At 52.5% G+C, this 20,809-nt stretch overlaps 6 protein-coding genes across 6 annotated transcripts; 4 read left to right on the forward strand and 2 right to left on the reverse strand.

Moving 5' to 3' along the window:
- Positions 1 to 712: 712 nt before the first annotated feature.
- On the forward strand, positions 713 to 3,489 carry J4E87_007698 (uncharacterized protein; the record flags this gene model as incomplete). Its single annotated transcript, XM_049379292.1, has 5 exons — positions 713 to 855; positions 912 to 2,172; positions 2,229 to 2,346; positions 2,397 to 2,632; positions 2,725 to 3,489. The coding sequence occupies 5 exons, from the start codon at positions 713 to 715 to the stop codon at positions 3,487 to 3,489; spliced, it is 2,523 nt and encodes an 840-aa protein (XP_049230866.1).
- A 2,018-nt stretch (positions 3,490 to 5,507) lies between these two features.
- Positions 5,508 to 8,016, forward strand: J4E87_007699 (uncharacterized protein; the record flags this gene model as incomplete). The annotated part of the gene is made up of 4 exons (XM_049379293.1): positions 5,508 to 5,583; positions 5,636 to 5,749; positions 5,808 to 6,892; positions 6,943 to 8,016. The coding sequence occupies 4 exons, from the start codon at positions 5,508 to 5,510 to the stop codon at positions 8,014 to 8,016; spliced, it is 2,349 nt and encodes a 782-aa protein (XP_049230867.1).
- Positions 8,017 to 9,942: 1,926 nt separating this feature from the next.
- Positions 9,943 to 11,492, forward strand: J4E87_007700 (uncharacterized protein; the record flags this gene model as incomplete). The annotated part of the gene is made up of 2 exons (XM_049379294.1): positions 9,943 to 11,137; positions 11,251 to 11,492. The coding sequence occupies 2 exons, from the start codon at positions 9,943 to 9,945 to the stop codon at positions 11,490 to 11,492; spliced, it is 1,437 nt and encodes a 478-aa protein (XP_049230868.1).
- Positions 11,493 to 11,706: 214 nt separating this feature from the next.
- On the reverse strand, positions 11,707 to 12,192 carry J4E87_007701 (uncharacterized protein; the record flags this gene model as incomplete). Its single annotated transcript, XM_049379295.1, has 1 exon — positions 11,707 to 12,192. The coding sequence occupies one exon, from the start codon at positions 12,190 to 12,192 to the stop codon at positions 11,707 to 11,709; it is 486 nt and encodes a 161-aa protein (XP_049230869.1).
- A 1,851-nt stretch (positions 12,193 to 14,043) lies between these two features.
- J4E87_007702 (uncharacterized protein) lies at positions 14,044 to 14,534 on the forward strand (the record flags this gene model as incomplete). The annotated part of the gene is made up of 2 exons (XM_049379296.1): positions 14,044 to 14,317; positions 14,374 to 14,534. The coding sequence occupies 2 exons, from the start codon at positions 14,044 to 14,046 to the stop codon at positions 14,532 to 14,534; spliced, it is 435 nt and encodes a 144-aa protein (XP_049230870.1).
- A 1,902-nt stretch (positions 14,535 to 16,436) lies between these two features.
- J4E87_007703 (uncharacterized protein) lies at positions 16,437 to 19,538 on the reverse strand (the record flags this gene model as incomplete). The annotated part of the gene is made up of 2 exons (XM_049379297.1): positions 16,437 to 19,223; positions 19,533 to 19,538. 2 exons carry the CDS (start codon positions 19,536 to 19,538, stop codon positions 16,437 to 16,439), a joined length of 2,793 nt encoding a protein of 930 aa, XP_049230871.1.
- Positions 19,539 to 20,809: the final 1,271 nt, after the last annotated feature.

Consider the following 20,809-nt stretch of genomic DNA (forward strand, 5'->3'; position numbering starts at 1 on the left):
GAAGCTCCGTTGTTGCTGGTAGTTGAAGGTTGGATAGCTCTGGTGGTTGCTGTTGTTTGATACTCGGATAGTTCTATACCCTTCGTGTTTGTACGAATTCTTCTTTAAACACCTCATTACATCAACTACCTGGCCACCGAAGGCTTACTGCATGTTCACATATGCCGCCTCGGAAAGCCGGCAGCCCATTCACCCTCCGTTGTCAAAGAAGCAATCCTGAGGTCGCACGACGCCGGCACCATCCCACACCGCGTGGGGCTGCACCACCCGGAACGCTGCCGTCGCGCCTCTCCCATCCTACACAACACTTCCAACTTCTGCATTCGACACGGAGCGACCAGGACCGCTACCATCTCGCAACTCGCCGTCTATACCTGCATCTCGTGGCCGCTGGACGGCTGAACTGCGGCTCAAGACCGCATCTTCCGACGTCAGATCCACAAATGGTATCGCGCTAGCTGCTTTGGGCGCGGAGCAGGTACTCCGTCTTCCTTTCTTGACCACGTTAAGCGCGAGAGGGAGCTCAACGCGGCACTGCTTGCTCCGGAGTGGTGAAACGTCTGATGTGGTATGGCTGAGGTCTCCAGTCGTCATTCAAGAGGACGGTACTCTTCTCTCATTTGAAGCTACCCCGCCAATTGGTAGTTCACAGACAGCCACGTCCTGCTGTCACGAGTTTGATCGACTACCACCATCTTGGACGACGACCATCATGGCGAAAGCACAGGTTTTGAGTGTTCACGTCTTGTCGGAAGGATGGACTTTCAAGCAGGGTGATGACTCTGCTGAGGATGCTTGGATGCCAGTCAAAAAGGTCCCTACGAATGTTCACCTGGACCTGATGGACAATGAAAAGTACGTCCAACATTCCAAAATCTACATGAACTTGGAAGAACTGACACGAAGACTAGAATTCCAGATCCGTTCCTGGGCTTCAATGAACTTGAAGCAGAATGGGTAGCGGACAAGACTTGGACCTACAAAGTCGAACTGCCCAAAGTACCAGAGGCGAAGGAAGGCATCGTACATGTACTCGCATTTGACGGTCTCGATACCTTCGCCACTGTCAAGCTAAACGGAGAGACTATCCTCAAGAGCGACAACATGTTCGTCCCGCATCGACTTGATGTGACTAAGAAGCTCAGCTCCGACGGTGTCAACTCTTTGGAGATCGACTTCGCCTCCGCACGTCTTGAAGCCATCAAGATCAAGGAGAAGTATCCGGATCACAGATGGATCGGATTCAACGGCGACATGTCAAGGCTTGCCGTTAGGAAGGCCCAGTATCATTGGGGCTGGGACTGGGGACCGATCTTGAACACTTGCGGTCCGTGGCGCAAAGTGCGACTGGAGACCTATCAAGCAAGATCTAAGGACCTGAGAGTCGACTATAAGCTCGATGATAGCCTCAAATCCGTCCAAGGAACCATTTCTGCGACTGTTGAGGGCGACTCGGCGGATAGCGTCAGCTTTGATGTATACGATGGGGACCAACGTGTCTTCAGAGAGACTGCGAAAATAAGCGACGGCGTTGCTAAAGTGGATTTCCATGTCAGCAGTCCCAAGTTGTGGTACCCGCACGGTTATGGCGAGCAGCCGCTGTACACTGTCACTGCAACGGTCCTTGCCAATGGAACAGACGTCCATCAAACATCACGGCGAACAGGATTTCGGAAGGGCGAGCTCATCCAGGAACCGGATGCGATTGGCAAAAGCTTCTACTTCCGCGTCAATGGCGTCGATGTGTTCTGTGGCGGTTCGGATTGGATTCCCGCGGATTCATTCACTCCTCGCGTAACCGAGGAGAAGTACCGCAAATGGCTCGAGATGATGGTTGATGGCTATCAAATAATGATCAGAATCTGGGGCGGCGGCATCTGGGAAGAAGACATATTCTACGAGCTCTGCGACGAACTCGGTGTCCTTGTGTGGCAAGATTTCATGTTTGGGTGCGGCAACTATCCCGCCTTTCCGGACATCTTGCAGTCAATCAAGGAAGAGTGCACTGCCAACGTCACCAGATTGCGACATCACCCATCCATCATCATCTATGCGGGGAACAATGAGGACTACCAGGTGCAGGAGTCGTATGGCTTGACTTACGATTACGAGGACAAGAACCCGGACAACTGGCTCAAGACCGATTTCCCGGCCAGGTACATATACGAGAAGGTACGTGCGTATCGTATACTAGCAAATACCATTACGCTGACAGTACACGTTGGTAGCTGCTGCCCGACGTCGTTGCGGCGGAAAGCCCACATGTGCCATATCACCCAGGGTCACCATGGGGCGACGGACTTAAGACGTCAAACCCCACAGTGGGTGACATGCATCAGTGGAATGGTAACAATTTCCACATTGCCTCACATATAGTATGCTAATGATGGATACAGTATGGCACGGCACACAAGAGAAGTACCAAATATTCGACACGCTCGGGGGACGCTTTAACAGCGAATTCGGCATGGAAGCCTTTCCACACATCGACACGATCAAGTACTACTGCACCGACCCCTCGCAGCTTTACCCGCAAAGCCACATGCTTGATTTCCACAACAAGGCCGACGGCCACGAGCGGCGAATAGCCACGTATCTGGTGGAAAACTTCCGGACCAAGACCGACCTAGAGGTATGTGCCGCCCGACGGTTACCCGGTTCATGGTCGGGAACTAGACCAAGTGCGCCGCAATATAGCCGGTATAGGGTACTGACAGCGAATAGTCGTTCATCCACCTTACACAGCTGTCGCAAGCCGAAGCACTAATGTTCGGCTACAGGGGCTGGAGGCGCCAGTGGGGACAAAACAGGCATTGTGGTGGTGCACTCGTCTGGCAGCTCAACGACTGCTGGCCAGTTACCTCGTGGTCCATCGTCGATTACTTCCAGCGCAAGAAACCGGCTTACTACGCCATGCGCCGCGTACTTGCCCCGATTGCTGTCGCCGTCAAACGGGCGCATTTTGATTGGAGCGTCGTGCATGCCAGAGTGCCCCCAACGAGCGACTACGAAGTCTGGGTCGCGAGTCAGAGGCTAGAAGAAGTGGTCGCAACTGTTGAGTTGCGGTATATTAGCGTTGAGAGCGGCAAGGAGATTAAGAACAAGATCGTCAAGAAGGATATCAGGCTCGTACCGAACGGAACGACCGACGTTCTCGCAGGCACGATCGACAACCGGAACGAGGAGCCGCATGTCCTAGCCGTACGCATATGGGTCGATGGCGAAATCGTGTCGCGCGACGTCGATTGGCCGCAGCCGCTCAAGTATCTGGACTTCATGGACCGCGGGCTGGAAGTCGTACCCCAAGGCGAGACTATCACAGTCAAGGCACAGAAGCCGACCAAGGGTCTGGTCTTTGAGGAGCGCTCAGGCGTCCTTGTTCACGACAGCGCTATAGATGTTGTTCCTGGCGATGAGCAAGTCATTAAGGTCAAGGGGCTGGGTAAGCAGGACGAACCGTTGAGGTGGACATACTTGGGCAAAGAGTAGCGATCAGCTCGTAACTGTGGATTCGGAATGTGGAGGTTGCTTGATGAGGTGGGAAGGATGCAGGATCACAATGCTGTGGAGTTTGTGGAAATGCAAAGTATACATGTAGTTAGAGGAACATGTCTTCGCGCATGCTGACGCGCCAGCACTCCAAGTCCTTCATCACCACATCATTACTTGCAACATTCACCGGCCCTGCGTAAACAGTCATCTCGGACGATCTAACATAAACTTTGTGAATACGGACATTATAGGCAAGGAGCGACACATTTACGAATTACTGGATTACTCAACGGTAATACTACGCATTGTCGAGTACATACATAGAGTTTGAACCGGCGGCCTATATGTGAGGCTGCTATAGGCCCGTCGTCATGTTGGCCTGCCAAGGCCTGGATATGAAAGGCGTCTATCTTTCCAGGGTAAATTAAATGGCGTTGCTGGCGGGATGTCGCATTGGTTGAACGCGGCATGCATGGGGTAGAGGGGTGCAGGTAAATGCAACCTAGCCGCATGCTGTCACGCAAAGCCGGTTCCCAAAGTTCGCAGCGATGGTGGTGCAGTTTGCGGGTCGAGAGGCTTGGGAAGGAGCGATGGGTTGATGGGAAGGTGGTGGACGACCCCTCTCTCTTTCTGTGTGTTTGTATTTGTGGTAATGATAGAGCATACATACCCAGTACCTACGAAGCCTTGCAAATAGCCGGTGATGCTTTCCTTCAGCGCTCTCTTAGCACTGGTCAGAGTACTGCTGCATGGGGTAGAGGGTGCAGACAGTATGCATCCTAGCCGCATGCATCACGCAAAGCCGGTTCGCAGCAACTACGCTGTGCTCTCGGCCCAGGAAGGATCGCGACCCGGACGCTGGTATGTGGACTTTTATTTTGGATACTGAATATGCCGGCAGAAGGCCGTGGTAGCGAATACGCGCAGACCCTCCTCGTTCTCTCGCCTGTAACGCGGCTTGCCTGTAATGACCGGCCTTCATAGATCGGGTGAGTGGTACCCGAAACATGGTGTTCGACGTTTGGGTCTGGAATTTAGGTTCGCAGCGCACCACACGCGCTCCCCAGAGACCCACACACACATGTACACGTTCTCTAACGTAGACCCGCCATCCTTTCTCATCCGCGGACATGCGATCGAGAGTACGCGCTGCTTGATCGTGGCGGGAAGGATCCGCACTCGCTGAAACGACGTGCAGTAGTGCTGCCGCAGGCGGCCAGGTGGGAAAAAAGGGTTGCTTCATGTCCCGTCGGACGAGAAAGGCAACTGACATGCGCGATCTCTTCTGGAACGCATTTCGAAGCCGTCGGCAGCGGCACGCTCCCATCTCTCGACACCAATCTCGCTTGGCTCACCCCCTCCCCTCCCCCTCGCAAGCCCTGGAAGCAAGGCAAGACGCAATCCCTTCCCGTCCGCCCGTCTCAACGGTCGCCTGCACTTATTTTTTTTTCTCCTCATCTTGCCAAACTCCACCAGTCAGCCCTGCTGCATGCATCACCAGGGTGCTGTGGGCTATAATGCGGGGATTATACCCTCTTGAATAGTCCACTCTGGAAGGCTGTTTTGTCGCTCCGGCCCTGCTACTGCGACTTGCGACTAGCTTCCGCGCGCCGACTTCATACACACAAGCTTTCTGCAGGATTATGACGGCACATGCCTGGAAGCCAGACGCACCTACGTTTACGTTTTTGCCTCTGTGCACTTTCTCGTTTTTTTATTCAGGCTGCAGATGGTATGCGTTCAGCTCAAACTGCACTACCGAGCGTCTCTGATATATCAGATCCCGGTTCGTCGACGTTTTAGTTCCGAGTCTTGTTATATTGGTCCTGGGACGTACCACTGGTACTTTGGACCATCGTCTTGGTTTTTCGCCTCCCTCCTGACTGACCTGTCACGACATATTTCATCGAGCGTCCTGCAGGGTCGTCTGACAACTCTGGCCTGAACTTCTTTCTCTTTCAGCTCGTGGTTGTCGAGTGCGTGGCCAGCCGACGTACCACCGAGGTCATCGCAACATGTTCCATACCTTCCAGTCGTCCGTGGGTATGCGCTCGCCCGGGATCGACAGCGACAGCGCGGGAAAACCATCACGTCCACCTGGCTCACGACGGATATCCACCAGCAACGCATGTGTCGAGTGCAGGAGACGCAAGATTCGGTGTGACGGTTCACAACCGTGCGGACAATGCCAATGGTATCAGCACCCTGAGGCATGTGGCTATTCGAAGCCTGCACAGCGAGTTGTGCCTAGCAGAAAGTGAGCATTCTAGAACACTGCCAGGACGAATTTGGCGCTAATCAGTTTGGTAGACTAGTCGACAAGCTTTCCAACAACATCGAACAGTACAAGACCATCTTGACAAAGTTGTACGGAGTCAAGAACCTGGAATCGCTCGCTAATCTTCCGCGGGAAGAATTGCTAGAACTGGCGCTGTCATCCTCCGCGAACCACCCAACGACATCACCATCGGCGGCCGATTCGCAAGCCTTATCCGACGCCCAAGCTGGATCTGATGGAGCCGAGAGCTTGGAAGCGCTCGAGCAGGCGCCGCCTGAAGATCCTTACTGGGACGAGGCACGGAAGCACCAACTCCGTGTCCAAGGCATCTCCGACGATGTTAACGGGCTGTCAATGTCGGTCGACCGCCTGTCTTCTTACGTTGGCATCTCGTCAATCACAGCCGCACTAAAGGTTATCGTGCGATGCGCGCCTCAGGCACGTTCACTAATCGCACATAACAGCCAGGAGACTGCGCTACCAAGCCGTGCAGGCTCACCGCCACCAGAGCTAGCAGATAACAGACCTGATGCTCTACCGCCTCCTCAGCATGGCCAGGAACTGCTCGAGAGCTACTTCGACCGCGTACATCCTTTTTGTCCTATGATCGATGAGCGCAAGTTTTGGTCTACATTCTTGTACGGTAACCGCAAGGACTCAGCATGGCTTGCACTACTCAACATGGTCTTCGCGCTGGGGTCGCTTGCCTCTCTAGCTGCAGACAACGAAGCTCACTATGTCTACTTCAATCGATCTCGGCGCCACCTGTCTCTGGAGTCGTTCGGAAGCGGCAATCTGGAAGTCCTCCAGGCTCTGGCTATCATGAGCGGATACTACATGCACTATCTCAACCGCCCGAATGAAGCGCATTCGCTGATGGGTGGTACGCTTCGCATGGCTACTGCACTTGGATTACATCGTGAGTACTCAGAGCGTAGCGACGCGAGTAGACAGTTTATGGCGCCTGGTGAGGAAGACTCGATATCGCCTGAGATGCGCCGGCGCATCTGGTGGAGTCTGTTCTGTCTGGATTCGTGGGCTTCGACTACGACAGGACGCCCTTCGCTGGGAAGAATGGGGCCGTCAATCACTGTCTTGAGACCGGGTACGGCTGTAAACGCTGTAAGACTTACTGGTGCATGTTTCAAAGCGCAATACTGACGTCACGACAGCCTCAGTGTATTCCACCACCCAATAGCCCTCAGTACATCGAGCAGCTCAAGATCCTGCCTCTAGTCCACGCCTCGGCATTCTGTCAAATCGCTACGAGGATACAGGACCGACTTGTCGAGTCGCCACTCCTTGCCTCTGCAGAGACAGCCAGCTACGACGCGCAGGTTGTAAAGTGGCACGAAGAGCTACCATCAATCCTTTCCAACCCCGATGAGCCGTGTCCAGAGTTTCTCCGACGAACGCGCTTGGTCATGAAGTGGAGGTTTCAGAACATCCGCATCATCCTCCACCGCCCCATCTTGCTCACTGCCGCACTCCGACGCTCCCCATGGGTTGCCCTGAGCGCAGACGAAAAGGTCGCAGTGGGCAAATGTCGACTCATTGCCTCCAAGACCATCGAGGAAATCAGCCAGGAATGCATGCCCGACCTCATCTCCGGTTGGAACGCAGTTTGGTTCTGCTTCCAAGCGTGCATGGTCCCACTCGTCTCCCTCTTCAGCGACACGAGCATACCAGAAGAAGTCGAAAAATGGAAGACCAGTATCGAAACAGCACTCACATTCTTCGAGACAGTCAAAGACTGGAGCATCGCAGCGAAAAGAAGTGGAGATGCAGTAACTCGGCTCTACGCAGCGTACAAAACGAACGTCTCTACACTATCACACCAAACCCAGCCAACTATGCCACACATCCCGCACCCCCAGCAATACCACCCACAACAACCTCATCCCCACAGCCAGACACACACCCACTTCGCCATCCCCGGTACCTCGACCGCACCGCCCATGCTCAACACCCACGCCGCCGCCTACACACCACAGCACCCATCGATGCCACAGCCCCAACAACAACATCCCTCTTCCTTCGGCCACCACTACAACCCCGCAACACCCACCTGGGCCAGCGCTAGTAACGACCCCACTATCCTGAACAACTTCTGGGACGACATGATGTGGGATACAAACTTACCGGATATGCTAGAGACGCCGTTTGGGCTGGGGAACGAATATGAGTTTGGGGGTGCGGCGCAGGATTCTGGGGCGCAGGGCGCGTGTTGGATGCATGGGAACTAACGGTAACGCTTCAGAGCGTTGACTTGACTCTCCCGCAGCGCCAAATACACTACACGCACAATCGTTGGGGCTCTACGCAGCACTGGAACGCAGATCCGACATGCGCATGCCAAACACGACACCATCCACCGACACCGGCCGAGAGCGGCCCAGTCAATCGCATACCCACCCTCCTATTTCCCCTCCATGCCCCTCGATTCCCGGCATACGGAGACTGCACGTTGTCTACAGCCGTAGTACAAGCTGCAGCAAGCAATATACAACAGCCGGCACCGGCACCCGTAGACGCGGAGTATACGCGACATGGATGCTGAGACACCCTTGTACTTCGTCTCATGTATATTTGCATGGTAAATTCGTGCTTCCGCGCGCGTCTCGGGAAATCGGGTTACAGGATGATTGCCGCGGGTTGGAAATAGATCGGCAGTAGGTGTATGGGAAAGGGCTTCTGGAATTGCGATGCCGAAGCCGCGGCTTTGCGTTTGTCGATCTTGTTGATCTTTATATGACCGGGTTGGAGGGAAGTGAGGCTGGCTGCCATCTTTGGGCTAGAGTGTTGAGGGCAGCGCTGCATGTGTCCATTTCCTCTCACATCTTCACGCATCAACATCTTTCTATCCTTTTTCCACGTACATCCCTCCTTCCCCTCACGTCTCTTACCCGTCTCTTTACCCCTTCGCCATTCAATCACCAAGTACCGCATACATGGTTAGACATCTTCCCGAGCTCCTTTTCACACTTTGTTATAGACCAGGGGGGTGAGCATTATGATACCCCGGATTCTGGTGGTGGCTAAATAGCTAGTGGAGATGCAGATGCGTAGTTGATCGCACGCATGCATGCACGCACGTTGGATGTAGTTAGATATGGACTTGAACATGTATATCGCTGTTTGCCGAATGTAGAGAGGGAGTGCGTGAGACCGTTGTTGAGGTGACGTGTGATGGGCTTAAAAGAGGATATATAGGGGGCTGTTACGAGGTGAGGTGACTTACTCCACCTTTTTGGGGTGGGAGGGCGTGTTTAGGCTAAGAGGGTGCGTGATGGTCGGAGTGGTCACTTGGAACAACTACTTCTACTGCAATGCTACGGCTGGTCGATTGAGATGAGAATTTGTACATGAGGATATGTCAATGATATCCATCACGCGACTCACCAAGTCTATCATAACCGCAACACACCACAATCTTCACCTCACCATCAAGCCCACAGCAGTCACAGTTCCTGACCATCTTGGCAGCGACACCAATTGCTTAACCGACCTGTATGCTCATCGGTGAGTATGCGCAAGTGGTTGTGATATGCTGTGTGAGCTGGTGAGGTATATGCAGGGTTCAAGATCCATCCGTAGATGTTGAGTGTGCAAGTGAGAAACGTGACGCACGTGGTTCTGTTCAACGTGGCAGGCCAGCCGAGGTGAGCGGGGCGCCGATGACGGAATGGGTGCGTCTCTTATCGATAAGACACCTAAGGATCTTGTCTTGTAGCGCTGCTGCGCGTGCGGGCTGGGCGCGATAGACTCCGCGCGCTAGAGTATGAGAGCATGCTTGGTAGGCGGTAGTACTTTGTACCGTGGTACGGGTGCATGTTGACAGATGATAGACGGGCCCTGGAAGTCGGGTTTGTAGAAGGATCTCGGGATGGTCTGTCTAGATACCGCAATACCTTGAAAGACAAGTTCGCAAACAAAGGAGTCGGGACGATTAAACAAAGTTCACCTATCACCACGCCGCGCATCTCCCCCACGTGTACGCTGGAAGCTTGGCCACAAGCGGTCGATCGCAACTATGGCGCTTGGCTGGCTTGCTTCACCGGACCTATTTCACCGCCGCCATCACTGGCATCTGTGAAGGGAGCGCGCAATTGCTTCAGTATCCATCTGCATCCACCCACATCAGTGTGCGAAATCGAGTAACCACCGCAACAATGTCAGAACCCGATCTGCACCGCGCCATATCTATGAAACCGCACCCGTTCCACACGCACCCGGACCGCATAGAACGCACATCAAGTCCCCACCACGCGCACCTCAGCGCCAGCAGCAGCAACAACAGCCCCAGCGCGCAACATACCCACAGCCATGCCGACGCTTCAACTCCGCGCAAGAACGACGCCAGCAGCACCGCCATCGAAACCAGCGCCCCAACACCGTCCCACGACCCCATAGCCCGCCACGTCCGCCACTACCCCGAAGGCTCAGACCTAGAATCGCAATCACCCCCCTCCTACACCCCCGACAACGACCCCTACTCCCTCTCCTCCGCCATAAAACCCGAATCCGAACTCGCCCTCATCCGCGCCAACACGAGCCGCAAACGCGATGGCTGCGGGCCCATCACCCTCAACAAGAAGGCGACGTCAGCGAAGAAGCTCGAGGAGTTTTACTCTGCCCAAAATGAGAATATAGAGAGGTTGCTTAAGCCCGTGGCGGAGCATAGGGCGGCGGCGAAGGACGAGGATACGGCGAATCATCTCAAGTATAAGATTGCTGTTATTGGGAGTTTTGCGGCGAATATTATTCTGGCTGTTTTGCAGCTTTATGCGGCGGTGTCTTCGAGGTCGCTGTCGCTGTTTACGACTATGGCGGATTCGCTCTTCGATCCCTTGTCCAATCTCACGTTGATAATGTGTAATCGCGCTGTTGCGAGGGTGGACGCGAGGAAGTTCCCCTCCGGGAAGGCGAGAATTGAAACAGCGGGAAACCTGTCGTTCTGCGCGCTTATGATTACCGTTTCGGTGGTTATCATCGTGGAATCTATCCGCACAGTCGCCGAACACAACGGTCCTGAGACGAACGACTTCTTTCTCCCGTCTGTCATCGCAGTCAGCATAGCATTCGCGACAAAGTTCAGTTTGTTCCTGTACTGTTGGGCGTTGAGGAATAAGTACAGTCAAGTCCGGATTCTGTGGGAGGACCACAGGAACGATCTCTTCATCAACGGATTCGGTGTCCTGACTAGTGTCGGTGGATCGAAGTTGAAGTGGTGGTTGGATCCCATGGGCGCGATGATACTTTCTGTTCTCATCATCTTCCTTTGGTCGAGGACGGCGTACTCGGAGTTTCAGCTCCTCATTGGTGTTACGGCTGATACTGCTATGCTGCAGCATATCACGTATATCTGTAAGTCTTCTAGTGCGGGCAGTGAGCGGAGGTCTCCTCCATCTTTTACCCCACCTACCGCTACACGGTCCTTCCAAATTCGCCCTCAGATTCAATTACTAACATATACCCAGCGATGACACACTCCCCCACCATACTCCAAATCGATACCGTACGCGCCTACCACAGCGGCCCGCGTCTCATCGTCGAAGTCGACATTGTCATGGACCCCGAAGCTACGCTACGTGCTACACATGATGTAGCCGAGGAACTTCAGATCAAGCTGGAGAGTCTGCCCGATGTGGAGAGGGCATATGTGCATGTGGATTACGAGACAGATCACCGACCTGAGCACTTCTTGAAGAAAGAGTTGTAGTAGCAGAGAGGCTCAGAGGGAAAGAGGGCACGGCCTCGTTCGAAAGCCTTGCTTCGACAATCTGAAGTCATATAGAAGTCTCCGTCTGTTAGGGCACTGGATCTCCTGCAGAGATAATGACCAACAATAGCACGCTACAACCTTTTACGAAAAGAAAATACATCTGTCCGGCATATCTTCGCTAGCACTGAAAAGCGCTCTCTAATCCACCATTTCACTTCCCCTTCCTCCGATACGGCGTCGCCATCCCCCCACCACCTACCCTCCCACCCTGCACATTCCACTCCGCCGCACTCCCCGCTCCAGCCCTATCCTCAGAAAGATCATAGTCGCCAAAGTTTCTTTCTTTAAAATCATTCCAGCGCTCGCGGAGCGTTTTCTTCTTGCGGTCGGCTCGTCGCTGAGCATCTAGATCGGTGTATTCAGAACCGAGGACTGCTGCGATGGTACTCGCGGGTGCGCCGCTGCTGTGTCGTTGATTTGTGGGTGCGGGGCGTGATGTAGGCTGCTTTTGCGGGTCTGGAGAAGACGTGGAGGGGTTGGTAGGGTATTTTGGGGGCTGGGCTGATGGCTCGGCGTCGTAGTAGATTGGTGGTGTCTCGTCTGAATCGACGTTGTTTCTGTTGACGTTGGCGTTGGATTTGGCATCAGTCGAATCCGACTTTTCGATGCCCTGGGTGTAATCCGATTTCGCGCCCATGTTGTGCCTGGCGAGAGTGTCGCAAGTGGCTGATAAGTTCGCAGCGTTGTGGATATAATGGCAGTAGCTTTGTGCATAACAATGGTCAAACCAGTGGGACCAACATCGCCAATGCTTGGTTGACGTAGGGTGGGGTGACCAATTTGGTACGAGCTCCTCCGTACTTTACGCCCGGGTGGCACAGCATGGTCAAAACTTCCAAAATAAGAGACATAATGTGCCGTAACTCCGACGTGGCGCTTAGATAATCTAAGCGATTTACTCGACTTATCGGTTTAGTAGCAATACTACTATTTTGTTTCTACAAATGCTACTGGCTACAGCGTTGCTTCTACAACCAGTCGTTATAGTAGGATTCCTATAACCAAGGCAGCCGTCAGCACTACATACGAGGCCTCCAAATGATCCTTCATAAACAGATTGATCCCACCAATCATCGGGATAGAACACTTCACTAGACCCACCACTTCCTCGCGATGAACCCATTCGCGCCCATCGGGATACATGCCAACGTCGTCAACGGCATTGTTGTCACCTTTCGTCAGCACGAGTTGCCTACGCACTTTTACGTCAGCCTTTTCTAGATGAAAGAGATTTATTCAACTTTGATTCGCAAACGTGCCTTGTTTGTATGGTCATTTCATTGCCACTCTCATCAAAATGAACGCTCTGATGGTACTCGATCTTGATTGCACGATGCACCATTGGCTCTTTTCTCCCGCTGAACCACACCACAGGTATATCACCAACCTGGATCGTCTCCTGTCTATTCCATAGGAAGATGATATCGCCTCGATAGAAAGTCGGCTCCATTGATTGTGAGGATACCACGAGGATTGGGTGCGTGGAGTTCGTGACGATGCAGAGACTGAAATATGATGTGATGATTATTCCCACCATCCACACGATGGGAGCAATGCTGGTGATTCGAGAGAGCGAAAGCCATGGTGAATACATGTTGAAATAATCCAGGTAGTATATAGCAGCAGCTGTGAGAGCGGATGAACGAGCGATTGTATTTAAGAAGAGTACAGTAGTGCTGGCCGACTGAACGACGTAACCAAGTATAATCGTCAGCGAAGGACACTGGCATCCCCTTGTTCGCGATTCAACGTATCTTGGCAAGCTGGGAAAGCTTCCAGTCATCACGGATACAATGACGAGGAAGGCGAAAGCATGGTGAAAAAGGATTCCTCGGCCACCTCATAGACTTGGAAGGTTGCCTTGAGCTACTCACACGAAACAGGCAGGTCGTATCTTGGCCGTAGAATTGTTGAGGCCGTGTTTCCGTGAGAAGAATGGATAGAATAGGAAGGACGAGAAGGATAAGAAGCTTGAGGTGTGTGAGAAGAATTGGAAGGATGAGAAGGATGTTGGGATCGGACCGTAGCGACCACCTTCTTGAGACGGGGCGTATGTCAGAAGGATTGTTGCCCTGTATATATCGAGTTGTTGTTGCATGCAACATTACGTATGGATAAGATGTATAGGTGCAGGGCCCGTGTATCCTGCTTGTGATTAGATGGGTTAAATTTGTGTACGGCTTGGAGTCGAAACGCCTTGCCGAGCCTATGTTCAGGCAAAATTGAAGATGCCGGATAGGAAGGATCATGTTGGTGTGAAGTTACGAGAGACATTGAAAACAATCCATCTTGGCTTACTTGGGATCGAAAGAAAGGCCCCCCATTTCTTGCTATAAGAATGATCATCGGCATCATACTGTTGCTCTACATCCCCACTCCCACTCTTTCAACCAGACAATTCAATCCCTCCAGCATAATGCATACCAAACTACTTCTCACGGGCACCGCTCTAGCAGCGCTGTCCACGATCCCTTCTTGCCCAGCACCAATGGCCGGTGCAATCGTATCCGGCGTTATTGGTGCCGTCGCCGCTCCGCTTGCTGGCGGTATCGTTGCTGTGGGTCTCGGTGCCGGGGGCGTTTTCGATGTGCCTCAGTGCTGCGCCCGCAAATTCGCACGATCTAGCAAACGAACCGAGCCCATCGAGATAGCTACTCGTCAGTCTGAAGACTGGCCTCCAGGTGTCTCTGAAGAATCTATCGAGCAGTGCAGGGTTACTAATGAGGGCCGACAAGTCACGCTCACAAGGACGGGCGAGTACTGTATGTTGCTCTCAAATTAATTCAGAATGTTTGGTGCTAACGATCGTGACTTGTAGCTATGCGCATTGAAGGGCTAGCGCCAGAGTGCATGAATTTTGCGGCATTGTTCACTGATGAAGGAAGCCCTATCCCTTGCGGAACGTCTTGCCTGGACTACGTGGACTTGCCTCAGGACCAAATGGTCAACTTGGTCAATCTTGCAAATGGTCTTCTCTGAAGATATGTCATTGGAAGGCTCCCCGCTCTTGGTGTCCGAGCTGCAAACTACCGTCACGGAAGATTGGCAAAGTACTGGAGATGTACTTTAATGGGTCTATTCAAAAGCACGAGAATGTCACGTTCGCTAGCATTTCGCGTCAACAGTCAGTCTTTCATATATTTTCGATTGAAGTGTGATAGCACTGCATGGTGCCCAGCTGGTCGATGTTTGTATGCACATTCGTCTGGGATAGTACATATCTCTTTATAAGCAAATAGAAACATGCGTTCTGAATTATCCCGGAAGTTCCGGATTAAAGTGATCATGAGAGCCACAGGCTTCGGGGCGACCAAGCATACAAGGCTTACATATGTATTGGAGCGGATATATAGAACAAAAGGACGCGTGCGCAAAGACGCGCTAATCTCAACGGAAGACTTGGTAGCCGAACTTCCTTAATTGGCTTTGAATGCCATGCACGCTGGAGGCCGTGCTCGGCGTAGGATATATAATTGGCGTAGCCTGCCCAACATATCTTGGTTCTCATCTGTACGTCGACCGCTCACTCTCAAACTCTCCTCATCACGAAAATGTTACCACTGGCGGCCTCTATCCCGATCTTAACTTTCTGTGTCTCAACAGCAACATTCCTATTCGCTATTCAATCACCCAGGAAGATGCGCGTCTACCTATCGCCTCTGTTAATGGGAAGTGCAATCATCTCTCTTTGCACATGCTCAAACCTACCAGAGTATCAAGGAATTCCAGCACTATGGGGCCTGTTCCAATGCATCTGGATGCACGATGCTATGTCGTTGTTATTCTTCGAGGATTTTGAGCTGCCTCCAGGCACAACGAAAGAGCGCTGGATCTACGCTTATAAGAGCTGGTGTGATCCTCAGCGGCGTGTGGACTGGGTCACACTGCCGCAAAGCATGAAAGATAAGAACGTACTACCTTCACAGCGAGTAAGGTTCGCGTGTAATCGGCTGGCCAAGTCGATGTTCTGCTGGATCTTACATTGGTATGCCGTCGCAGCGATACCGGGCCATTTTCGATTGAACTCTAAAGACTTTGCACCTGAGCGAGAAGGCTACATCAAAAGAATCCTATGTCAAGATTCAAGGCCGCCCATCACGGCCAGAGAGACCGAGATCCGTATCTTCGTGTCGTACTATTGGATCTGGATATCGTATCTCATGCTAGATACGTGCCATGTCGTCCTTTCCATCTTCTTTGTTGCAGTCCTGCGCATCGATGGGCCACAAGAGTGGCGACCGCTGTTTGGCTCTCCGTTAGAAGCCTACAGTATTGGGCGGTTTTGGTCACGGTTCTGGCACAGACTCACCACGCCCGCGTGCATCGCCTCTGGACATCGAATTACCAGAAATTTGTTAGGCATGAGAGCCGGCTCGCGGAGCGAAAAGATTCTAGTCGCTTTCTGGACTTTTCTAGTGTCCGGACTATTCCATGCGATTTCAGACTGGCAAGCCGGAGATACTGTTGATCCTTTGAGGGACATCAAGTTCTTTCTGACAAGCTTCTTCTTTGTCATGGTGGAGCTAAAAGTCACGAAGCTATCTAAAGGGCTGTTGTCGATCCATGGCAGCTATGGCCGCATGTTCCGCTCTGCCGTTGTGGCGAGACTGGCAGGATATGCATGGGTACTGTGCTTTTTCTTTTGGATTTCGCCCAAATGGCAGTATGCTAAGCTTTACCGAGCCGTGAAGGATGCAGAGTACCTTGCTTTGTTGAAGGCGTTAGGATTGTAGTAGCGTGTACACCAACCTTCACGTACTATATGTATAATCTGTATACGGTTCTTATAAACGAGGTGCTATCTTGGTAGCTTGTACCAACTCCAGCTCGGATTACAGATATCTCCATCTTGTTTTGACCGGAGCATGTTGACTACCTAAACTAACCGGTCACAGAGGAAGCGGGCGTACCCTTACCAGCCAACCTCTTACTCCTCCTCATCACTCCCACTGATCCATCTCCACCGTCCTCCACAACTTCCCTCTCCGCAACACAACTCGGCGGATCCTCCCTCCTGAACTCCCTACTCCCAGACACAGGCTGTGCATTAAAACTCGCAGTCCTCCCAGCCGCCCACGGCCCGCTGTCAAACGTAGAAGATTGGCGCCGATACTTCGCGTTATTACCAATAAGCGCATCAACAGCCTCCTCATCCATACACACATCATCCATGCCCTCAATAGAAAATTCATCGAGATCGATATTAGACCAAGAAGGATCGTTGTTAGCGGGGAAGAAGGCGCTGAGGCTCTGTTTGCGGTCGTCGAAGGGGATTGCGGGCGCGTAGTTGGCCATGAAATCGCTGGACGGAGGAGGCGCGGCGGATTGCACAGGGAGTTCGGCGGGCTCGGAGTAGTTGATGCGCTGTTTCTTGCGGAGACCCGCGCGGGAACCTTGACGGGGTTTTGTGCCGGCTATGATTTTCTCGAAGGAGTCTGAGTCTTCGGAGTCGGAGAGAGCGGTTATGCGTCCTGTAGACCGGGCCGTAGACGTGCGTTTGAGTGCCGGACGCTCGTCATCAGAAGAGTCGCTATCGTTACCCTGACGTTTCTTGGACCGCGATCGCTTCCGCGAAGGAGTCTGTCGTTCATCATCCGAGTCCGCAAAAGTAATAGTCCGACGCGGTGTTTTGCGCTTGCCACCAATACCCGCTTCGTCTTCTTTGATGAATTCGTCGCGCTTCTTTTCCATTTCCGCGATGCGCTGGTTGATCTCCGGGTGGAGGATATCGTAGTAGGCTGAGTAGTCGAACTCCTTCTTCGATCCTTCTCGTTTGTAGTCAATGTATACATCCATTTTCTCGATCTTCTTGTCAACAAGCTTAACCTCCATGTCACCGCGGTGAACGGGGAAAGAACCGGGGCGGATCTTGCGCTGGAGAATGAACTGCTTCATTTGTGATTTCGCGCGGTGCTTCATGTTCATGCCGTAGAGTGCGTAGATGAGCGTACGTTCGTGAGGCTTAGGATGACCGCCCTTGTAGTGTTCATGGACAGGGTAGTCAGAGAACTCGTGGGTATCACCTAATCGGCCTTTGCTAGCAGCTTCAATGAACTTGCTAGCCAACGCCGCTTCGTAATGATGTTTCGAGCCGAACGCGGATGCGAAGTGGCCTTTTGGCTCTTTCTCCATGCCTACTCGCTGATCAACCTTGACGTTAGCTACCTGGCAGATGTAGGCAAAGTCTAGGAAGCGCTCCATACAGTATAGATGAGCGAAGCCCACACAGTCGTACGGATCAACCACACCAGTGCCGTAGGCTCGGTGCTTTTCGTCGAATGCGACGCGGTAGTTACCGACTTCCGCTGTGCCTTTGCCGGTGTACACACGCATTGGGCATGCGTCGAAGCGACAGTGGCTGTGAGATGCAGAAGCATAACGACGGGCAGAGTCTGAGGCTACGGGCTGGATCCAGATGCGCAGATTTTCGCCGGGATACTGCGTGATATACTCATGAATCTCGCGGGCAGTCATGGTACGCTTCTTGAACTCGTGCATGCCGTTGTTTTGGCTGTACTCGAACTTGAAACCTGATGATGATGACCAGTTGCCGTGAGGAAGAGGCTTGGTCTTGTATTTGCGACCTTCTTCTGCGTGTTGGTTGATGCGAGCGGTGCGTGTGGTTTCGCCCCTAGTCGTGTTGTTAACGCGGACCCAGGGCTTGTCGTCGCATTTCTTTGGCTTTTCTCCAGCTCGCACGACAGCTACTTTGACCGGTTTGCTAACCGAGCTCGCGCATGAAACGTTAGAATCGTGACGGGTATCTACTGATGATCGGGTTCGATGTGTAAGCTGCCTGGGAGGTTGCTTGGCGACATAAGCGTCGTCGTCAGATCCGAAGCCAGATTGAGTACGTTTACGTTTGGGTAATTGCGGTGCAGGGCGACTGGATTGGCGAGAGCTTGGAGGAAAGGTTTGGTTGAATTGGTGTGATGCAGTATACTGTTCGGTAGGCATCGCCACGTATCCAGTGTGCTGCTGCGGATACGGTTGCTGTGTTGGCTGGTAGTACGGCTGCACTGGGTAAATCGAAGTGAATGGGTCAGGATATGCCTGTGAAGGCTGAGCAGCAACAGGGTACTGCGACATGTCCGGCATGAACGCGTTACCACCTGGAAATGCTGAGAAGCCGGGAGTGGTGTCTAAAAACTGAGATGGCATCTGGAAGTTAGTATCCCAAAGACCAAGATCCTGCGAGAAGTCATAGCTAGGGTCAGTAGGCTGGTAGCCATGCGGCTCTACGGGAACCAAGTCAGTCGACACTTGTCCAACCTCATTCTGGTTGACCAACTGGTGTAACTGATCATTGGTCTTATCTTGCACAGGCGCAGATACAAATCCTTGACCAGTGTGGTTTTCTTGAGAGGGGTCACTGAGTTGGAATGCGCCTGCGTTGACCCCGTTCAAAGGCTCCTCATCCATGGGCACATCGAGGCCATTATTAGGTATCCAGTCGAGCGCGTCTAGACCAAATATATCATCGTTGCAATCTTCGTTGAGATTAAATTGCGTTAAGTCAAACTCGCCGAGAAGGCAAGGATCGATTGTACTGGGTAGACCAAGCACAGCGCCGGAGCCGGTTCCTGATATAGTATGAGCATGACCTGTTCGTAGATGAGTATCTGTTATCGAATCGGGCTGACGAGCGTGAAGCGTTGGAAGTCCTGACTGTAAGTCGTATTGGGTGAATGCGTTCGTGGGTTGATCCTTGTGTGACCTCGGAGAGATTGGCGAGATGCGTGAGACAGAAGATGGATACATAGCTTGAGCGATCTGATAGGTTCACGGCGTACGGGACGCACAGATAACACGGCTCACATCGTATATATATGAGAGCTCACGAGATTCTTTCATCGAGTCTTGTGAGGTTACAGATTTGAATTGGACAAAGGAATGTCGAGTGTAAGTATACTATGGTGTGCATCATTGTGCTGAGCTACAAAGCGGTCTTGAAAGGGCGGCCAGGCGGTGAATTACCAGCATTGTTCGAGTCGCTCTATCAATTGAAGAAACAACCCCACTCATCGTCGTGGCGATGGCGTACTTCAAGCAGATGTGGTGTTGAACAAGACTTCGGACCGCCTGGTAATGTGGACAAGTGGATTGCATTAACCGGTAACTGCTCTTTGTTAGCCAATGAGCTCTCTGATCTGGACGTAGAGAAGCAGGTAGCCAAAGAAGGTGATCAGATTATATAAAGCAAAGTTTTCGACACAATTTTTACGAACAGGTCTGTGAATTTTGTCTTTTTTTCATCATGAAAGGGGAGGGTGTAGGAATGATGGAACTTACCAATTGCTGGGTTAGTCTCGCGCTGCACTAGAAGTGAGCATGTGCGAAGTAATGCCTGTAGAGCCATGTCGCGCTCTGCGACGCGCTGAGAGCCTAGATTGAAGGCACATGCGTGTTGAACACCCTTTGACAACTTTGCACATTATAACCATGGAAATCCAAGATCATAGTGTTCAAAGTTGTCCCCTGATGCTGGCCGCGCATGTGAAGTAAAAGTTGAGGCGCTGCAGCTCGAAGACAAAGAAGAAAACTTTCGCCGAGGCGCTAGGATCGGAGCATCTATGTTGCCGAGATCCCGGACCATCTTCAACCACACGGGCCTTCCCGCCTTGACACCTGTGGCCACAACCCTGGGCCTTACGAACACCGAGTGACGTTCGCCTCAGGTATCCACGGGTTCGGTTCTCTCCTAATGTTGGGACGATCAAACATGCGTGCCGCATCTGCACGTGAGTCGTTTGGGGATGTTCCCTTCTGCACCAGGCCCACGCGAAACACGCCTCACGCGCCCTCGTCAAACACGGACTGTTTAGTCAAACATGAGAGCTTTCGAGAACACGAACCTATCGCATCTGGGAGAGCAGATTGATATACGGTCAAAACTACACTCCGCTGTCAATCATACCATAATTCCAGATTTGTATAACATCGAGCGCGTTTCCTTATTGTCACGCGGAGAACGAGTCGTCGAGGCTCTTTGTATCGAAACTTGTGTTTCTGATGGGTCGACTCCAGACCTTTGCGGGTGGCACTACCTCCTGGGGTGTTCGGAAATGCAGCTCATTCATCGGGGAGACCGACTTCTCACAGGCATATCCAGACTTTAACATCGTACGACTTCGCAGCTCGACGAGGCTTTCTTTCATAGCGTCATCGATGAGGCCAGCTTCCCCAGCGTACATGACCTCGGTGCTCATGCTCACCCGCTGGATGTGGAAGCAGTGTTTCAAGATCGACGAGCC

This window comes from Alternaria ethzedia (assembly GCF_023757985.1).
Source record: "Alternaria ethzedia strain BMP 0044 chromosome Unknown scaffold_22, whole genome shotgun sequence".
Taxonomy (NCBI): domain Eukaryota; kingdom Fungi; phylum Ascomycota; class Dothideomycetes; order Pleosporales; family Pleosporaceae; genus Alternaria; species Alternaria ethzedia.